General features: G+C 45.5%; 1 protein-coding gene across 2 annotated transcripts in view; it reads right to left on the bottom strand.

The window, feature by feature from the left end:
• Positions 1 to 1,292: 1,292 nt before the first annotated feature.
• CNN1 (calponin 1) overlaps positions 1,293 to 7,744 on the bottom strand; it is a 98,464-nt gene continuing 92,012 nt past the window's right edge. For both annotated transcript variants that reach the window (XM_063931240.1, XM_063931241.1), the window contains exons 4-7: positions 7,423 to 7,560; positions 5,349 to 5,459; positions 2,770 to 2,916; positions 1,293 to 2,583 (exon numbers count right to left, since the gene is read on the bottom strand). In XM_063931240.1, coding sequence (XP_063787310.1) covers positions 2,344 to 2,583; positions 2,770 to 2,916; positions 5,349 to 5,459; positions 7,423 to 7,560 — 636 coding nt within the window. In that variant the 3' untranslated portion in view covers positions 1,293 to 2,343. The remainder of the gene's footprint in view (positions 2,584 to 2,769; positions 2,917 to 5,348; positions 5,460 to 7,422; positions 7,561 to 7,744) is intronic.

Here is a 7,744-nt window from a genome sequence, read left to right as displayed (position 1 = left end):
AGGAGCTGGTGTGGTTACAGGTAGGGATGTTTCCCGCTCTACAGTATGAGGATGGTGTACACTTTCTGTATAGATGGAGCTGCATACAGTAGGTTGGGGTAGGGATAGGTTATCTACTGTGCATAGCAGGCTTCTGTTAGACCCATTGCATGTAGCTCACAAGACTATAATGTCCACTATTTCAGTTTGTTAGTGTTTGAGCTGCACAGATGTCGGGGTGCTACAAGTTCTACTAATAGTTCAGGCCTTGTATCAGAGCAGTAACATGTTTTTGGTGCAGCTGTGCTACTTCTGCTTGTGCCAGAAGTCAGCACCTTACTGACGAGAAATACGGCCTCCGTTATACTGGTTATGGGATGGGAGCTCTCCTCACTGGCCATATAATGGAAACATACAATGTGACAGCAGATAAGAACCACTTGGCCCATCTAGTCTGCCCTAAACACATATGCACACACTTTTATACTAGGCTTAATTTTTTTTTTTTTGGGGCTGAAGCCAATTACCCTATCGGTATATAATTTTTTGGGGAATTGTGGGTGGAAATATATAAATTCTACACAGAGTCATGGGAGCAATTGAACCCATGACCTCAGTCCTGTGAGGCAGTAATGCTAACCATTACACCATCCGTGCTGCCTGTAGGTGTCTGCTCTGTGCATGGTGCACTATTGCACCACTCATTATACAGTGCTATACAGAGCATATTGGTCAGTCTCTCTCCCACTGGAGCTTATAGGGTAAGTTCCCCAAACACACGGATCACAAACTAGTTCCAGTTTAGTCAGCAGCCTATTATCCTATCAATAGACTTGTTGGAGCACGCAGGTAGAACATACAAACTCTACATAGGTAAGGCCCTGGTCGGGAATTGAATTCATGACCTCAGTGCTGTGGCAGTAGTGCTAACCACCGAGCTACTCTGCTGTCCTGTATTGAGCGACTGCATGTCCTAACCTCTCTTCCCTTTGTCATTACTGCTGGTGTGCCATTGTCTGCGCTCTCCCTGCAGCATGGACTGTGGGTGTGTCTCACAGCATGTTGTGCTGCTCCCTATGTCATGTGTGTGTCTCCCAGTGTGAGGCGCTGTCCTCCCTCCATATTGTGCCCCACTGTATATACATCTGCTCCCTACAGGTTAGTTATGACTCAGGACATTCTGCTTTCCTGTGTGTTGCTGTATGAGTAATATGGGAATGTGTGTATGTTCTGCACCCTATTGATTTGCTGTGTCACTGCAGTAATATTTATTCCAGGGACACACACACGCCAATAAACCACACTGAAACCAGTTAGAAATATATATAGAAATATATTTGCAGTCGGGTCTTGAACAGAGCAGACGTGAGCTGGTGCTGAGAGGGGGCTGAGGACATGCACAAAACAGAGCCAGGCACGATATGACGTTGTATTCTGCAGAGCATTGCACCCGTCACGGGGGTGATTATCACCGAAGAGTATTGCCCTGTCAGCCTCTCACCTGCCAGAGCATTATTCTGCAACCGCCCCTCCGGTCAGAGACCTGTACAACATCCTATCTCATCATTGCTGTAGATGGTGTTGGGAGTATGACTCCTAAATCTGCAGAGCATCGCTGCCCTGACCACTTTCACTTGTTAAATCCCCTTAACTTTCTACCCACGGCTGGAGTGATGCTCTGCGGACACTAAGCTACGACATAGCCTTGGCAGCTACAGACAAGGAACAGGTTAAGGCTGCAGAGCTTTGCTTTATCCACATGAATGCATTACATACAGAGATATGTGACGTGTGTAGCATAAATATACCCTCAAACCCACCCAAAACTGTCCGCTCAGGGGCACAAGAAATAAAATAATTCTGTTAGACAACCTAAAAGTGACACTATAGCAATGCTCTGCAGACACAACATGAAGAATTAGCTATTTTATTGGTTCTGAAAATAGGAGAATACGGTGACGAGCTGCAGCCTGTCAGGCATGTAAGAAATAGGTTTTTTTCTCTTTACTGCCAAAGCAGAGGGGGGGAGGGGGATTTCTGGCATAGAAAGGGCAGTTTTACCCCTTTTCTGCCAGGAAAGCAGAAAGTGGGTCGGACGATTATCATTCTCTGCCAGAACAGCAGGTATGGGATGGGTAGCATCTACATGCCAGGAGGCAGGCTGGCACAGAGTGGGTATCATTAATTCTTACTCTGCAAGAGCAAACACGGAGAGTGGGTAGCATTTAACCCCCCCTTTGCCAGAGCAACTAGCACATGCTGGCACAGAATGGGCAGCATTGAACACCGTTCTCTGTCACAGTAGCAGGCACACACTGGCACAAAAGAGGGTGTGTAGAGGTTATTTTTTGGGAATGGATGCGGTTACTCGGAGTTGTAATACTGATGGCTGTTATCGTAGTGCCCGTCTTCCTCAGCGAGGTTGGCGTCCAGGCAGTACTTGGCATCGTAGACTTGGCGTGGGAGCCCGTACACAGTCATGCCTTGTTGAGATGCCCCCTTGTTTGTTCCCATTTGCAAGGGTATGGTCTGGGTGTCGCAGTGCTCCATGCCAAGCTTCTGCTCGAAGATCTGACGCTTGGTACCTGGAGCCGTCATGCCAGACTGCGGAGAGAAGGGATGGTACATTAGTCACACACTACACACATGCCTCATGCCTATGCCATGTTAGTTTCCTAGAGAACTGGATAGTTGGCTCAATTTCTTATAGGCAGCTGGTGCACATTAAATGGCCAGAGTGTAGGGTGCAAAGGATACTGGGTAATCAGAGCAGTAAAGGACACCACTTACCTGGGATGCCCCTTTATTGGTGCCCATCTGTAAACTTATGGTTGCTTGGTCCAGGGGCTGGTCATTGCCCAGTTTGGGGTCATACAGGTGTCTACGGGTGCCATATGAAGTCATTCCCTTTTGGCTGGCAAATTTGTTTGTTCCCATCTGCCAACGGACATGAGAAATGTATTATTAGTAACTTTTATTTATAGGGCACCAAACTGTGTCTGCAGCACCGTACAGTGGAAACAAAGCCACATACATTTTGCAAACATAAACTGGATAAAGAGTTTACAGATAAGCAAACAACGGTTGTTGTAGAGGGGAGGATAGAGACACTCTGGGCCGATTCAGACCTGCACAGCGGCCGATTATCGAATGACTGCGTATGCACCGTAATGCACAGGCGCATCTCCAAACAGCGACAGGATGGTGCGAAAATTTTGATTGCACGGGTGTTCACGAGCTGATTGACAGGAAGCGGATATTTGTGGGTGGTAACTGCCCGTTTTCAGGCAGGAAAAACGCAGGTGTGCCCAAGCGTTTTCAGGGCGGGTGTGTGACATCACCTCCGATCAGCCTGTTTGTATCGCACTGTAGGAGTAAATCCTGGGATACGCACAGACTGCACAGTATGGAAAAGTCATTCGGTGGTGAGTGAGTTGCGGACAGATTTGCAGCTGTCCGATGTGTGGCGGAATTTTCGCACACTGTACACATGCAATCACACACTTGCACGGTGCGGGTTTTCACTCTCCATGGGGGGCGGCTATCTGATCGCAGACTGCTGCAAAAACGCACAGCAGCGACCAGGTCTGAATCGGGCCCTCAATAAGGCCGTGAGGGCTTACAGTCTCAGCAAGAAGGGAGTAACCAGGAGGATGACCTGGGAGAGAGGGCAGGTGGATGGTCAGGAGTGCTGGGTTATGATGGCTGCTAGGCTTGTGTGGAGTAGTGAGACTTGAGGGCTCGTTTAAAGGTGTGGAGACTAGGAATAGACATTGGAAGCCCCAATTCCATCCAATGATGGCTGGGCTTCCGCCATCGAATCTTTCCATGTGATAGAAACTGACCATCGCATCAAAAGAATTTGAAAGAAGAAAAGAATCATATGATTAGCGCATGTGCAAAAAAAGTCCTGTTTGAGCATGTGCAACCCTCTGCAGTATCGCGGCCGGGGATGGGACTTTGGGTGGGACCATCGCTACACCAACAAATGTTTACCATTAGGTAGCGGCAAACATCGGAACGCCACCATCGAACAGTAAAACCACTACCATAGCACCAAAAACATTTGATGGTTGCAAACCATCACAATGCGATGTCCATCCCTAGTGGAGATTGGCTGAAAGTCTGACAGAGCAAGGGAGTGCGAACACTTGTCCTGAATCTGCAAATGTGTTTCCAGATACTGACGGGTTGTCAGGCTCCTCCTGCGTTCTACTGCCTAGAAGCTGGTGACAAGTGTTCTAATAAGTATACACATCACACGTCTGACACAATCCACATTGTCAGCTTATCTCAGCACACACTGGCCGATGGCAGAGGACACTACATTTACAGGTTAGAGGTAGTGGGCTTTTAAGGGTGGGGGTGACTGGGTGCTATCTATGCCAGTCCTTGTTTGTTTGTTTTTTTCATCTGTGCTGCCATCTTGTGGCTTAATTGAAATATGACCATTTCATCTCCCATGTCTCTTTTTACTAACTGAATATTTATATAGTCCTCGCATATTTTGCAGCGCAGTCATTCATATCAGCCATTGTCGCAGTGGAGCTTACAATCTATATTTCCTATCACATGGGCACATACACATCATGGTTCATTTTTGTAGTCAGAAGCCAAACAACATACCAGCATGTTTTAGGAGTGTGAGCAAACCATTGCATAGGTCACAAATTGTAATTATGAACTCAGTGCTATGAGGTAGTAATACTAACCACTATGCCAACTGTGCTGCCTATGATATATATATATATATATATATATATAGATAGATAGATAGATAGATAGATATTGCAGAGTTTGTTGTTGTTTTTTGTTTTTTTTGGGGGGTGGGGTGGCGACCTGGACCATTCTACAAAACGGGCCAGGGTCTGCGTCGTCAGGCCCGACTGACCAGTTACAATGGCCAGTCTGAGTAGGCTCAGGCTTACACAGACTGGCAACAGCGTCACAATGTTGATCCAATGCCACATATTTGGATGCAGCACTCGGATCGCAGATGTTGGCAGGAGGGGTCTATTTCCTACATACGTCTCCTGCTTTATTTGCATTTTAGCTGTACGGTATTGCACAGCCCCTTACCTGCGGCTGCCAATATTGTACAAATTGTAATCAGGCCCAGTGTATGGTACTGAACGATGATCGTGCACATCTGGAAAACCTTTTCTCAAACCTGTCCGATATACCGGAGTGCAGTTCAGACTGTGAATGGAAATCCTCATTGTGTAGTGAATGGAGGCGCTCCAACCATTGGCCCATCACCACCTCCTCTGTCCCTGCAGTGTATGGCCAGCTTAATACTGATCCTCTCCAACACCCCCTAGTGGTGCCTTGTGGAGACACGCACTCATTGCCTTACTGTAAGCACTCACCTGCAAGCCAATAATATTTCTTCCTTCCTTGAGTTTTTGAGGGTTAAATTTCCTCTCCTGCGGGTCGGCATACTTAACTCCGAAACTGACTTTGGCACCTTTTGCCATGGCCTTAAACGACATGAGATTAGAGGAATAATGAGTTATGTCAGGGCTAGTTAAGGCTGCTAGATGACATCTCTATGCACTTAATATGCTTGCAGGTTGGTGCAGAGATAAGAGGATTATTATTTATTTATTATCAGTTACTTATATAGCGCACACATGTTCCGCAGCACTTTACAGAGAATATTTTCCCATTCACATCAGTCCCTGCCCCAGTGGAGCTTACAATCTATATTCCCTACCACACATACACGCATTCACACTAGGGTTAATTTTGTTCAGAACCAATTAACCTACCAGTATATTTTTGGATTGTGGAAGGAAACCGGAGTACTCAGAGAAAACCCACGCATGGTGGGAATCGAACCCATGACCTTAGTGCTGTGAGGCAGTAATGCTAACCATTACACCATCCGTACTGCCCATAGTAAACATCCTTGGTCTGCATGGCGGAGCAACAGCACACTGCCGAACCCTCCCCCCTCCCCTCCAACACGTTACTGAACTAGATTATGGAACAGGGACAATGGAGATTACAGCATGTTCCACCTCTCCCTGTTCCGTCATCTAAGTCTGTAAAATGCCGCCTGCACTTCCAGGCTGATCCTTCATAGAGATCATTGATGCATATACTGTTCACCAGTAAGGGGAGAGGATATAAAAGCTCCAATTTATATATTATTATAAAATACATAACGTTCTATAATAAACATATTAAAACAACATGAAACAAAGAAACAATTCAGGGTAAAATAAACAAAATTATACAAACTTGTATATTCATCTTTTGTTTAAATAATGTGGTCACATTCTCTTGCACCACAGATAGATTAGAAATACCATGGACTAAAGCTTAATATACTGTAGTAAGACTTTAAACAGGACTGAAAATGTTGGAACTGAGGGGCAGATTTATTAAGCTCGGTGAAGTGATAAAGTGGAAGGTGATAAAGTACCAGTCAATCAGCTTCTAACTACCATGTAACAGGCTGGGTTTGAAAAATGACAGGAGCTGACTGGCTGGTCCTTTATCACCTTTCAATTTATCACTTCACCGAGCTTAATTAATCTGCCCCTGAACGCTTAGGGGGTATATTTACTAAAGTGTGGGTTTTTAGAAGTGGAGATAATGCCCATAGCAACCAATTAGACTAGTTCCAAATATACCTCCTAGACAACCTGAAATCCCACGGGTACATTTCTGTCACTAAAAGATGAAAGGGGGCTGCCCCCATAGTGCGTAAAAGTTTAGTTTAGAAACCTCTAAAAACATTGTACACTCAATAGATAGTGCTTGTACCCAAAACACAACAGTGTGGGCTGGTTACCACATGGTCTGATGTATATATGATCCACCGGAAAAGTTCTCTAGCACCGCTGCACAATGCTGCTGGGCACACAACACCACCACTATGGGGCGCCCTCTTTTCAGCTTTAATCTCAGACTGGACCATTACCACTCTTTGTGAAACGTCTCTGTGCAGTTCCAAAATGAACCACAAGATGGCACATATGGAATAAAAACATGCTTGATGCATAATGCGTAGCCTCTTCACTGGGTCTCGTTTACCAAATATAACTAAATTTTATCTACACAGGTGCATCTAGAATTCTAGACGGTCCACCCAGTGTGTGGCATGCTGCTTCTTTGGGGCCTTGCGATGCTCTGTTCCAGCATATGCTTTTTATGGGAACCATTTTGCACCTAAATGTTGCACTTTAGAGGATGGAGGTGATATCTAGGTGACACGTATAATGTAATATGTAATATACAAAAATGACACGTAAAGGTGACACTAAACTGTATTTTTTTTTTTTAGAGAAACCAAAACGACTAAGTGAATGAATGGGCTTGATTTGAAATATTGATACTGACTTGAGAAACTGAGAGGCCTTTTATTCTGAGCGTTATGTAAGTAGTCATGAGACAGATGAGTGTGAGAGTATGGCGGAGTCTACCGTGACTTACCACGCTGGCCAACGCCAAAAGTGTGGACTGGACTTGGGTGAGGTTGGTGTTCTCAAACAGATCATTTGCCTCAAATATATCATGTTGTTTGACGCCATACGCTGTGGTTGCCTTAATGAAGTTTCCAATGTTTTCCAGCTGCAGAGATGGAAAGATGGACAATGGTGACAATGAGAAACATGGCTGCTTATATGATGTTGTATCTGGGTCCTGTCTGTGGTGGGGAGGGGGAGATGTAATATTATCTTGTGCTACATCAGGGACCTGTCTGTGGTGGGGAGGGGGAGATGTGACATGATATTGTGCTACATCAGGGACCTGT

Source organism: Pseudophryne corroboree, chromosome 6 (assembly GCF_028390025.1).
Source record: "Pseudophryne corroboree isolate aPseCor3 chromosome 6, aPseCor3.hap2, whole genome shotgun sequence".
Classification (NCBI taxonomy): Eukaryota; Metazoa; Chordata; class Amphibia; order Anura; family Myobatrachidae; genus Pseudophryne; species Pseudophryne corroboree.
The sequence above is the reverse complement of the archived record's forward strand: the minus strand, read 5'-3'. Positions and strand labels throughout refer to the sequence as shown.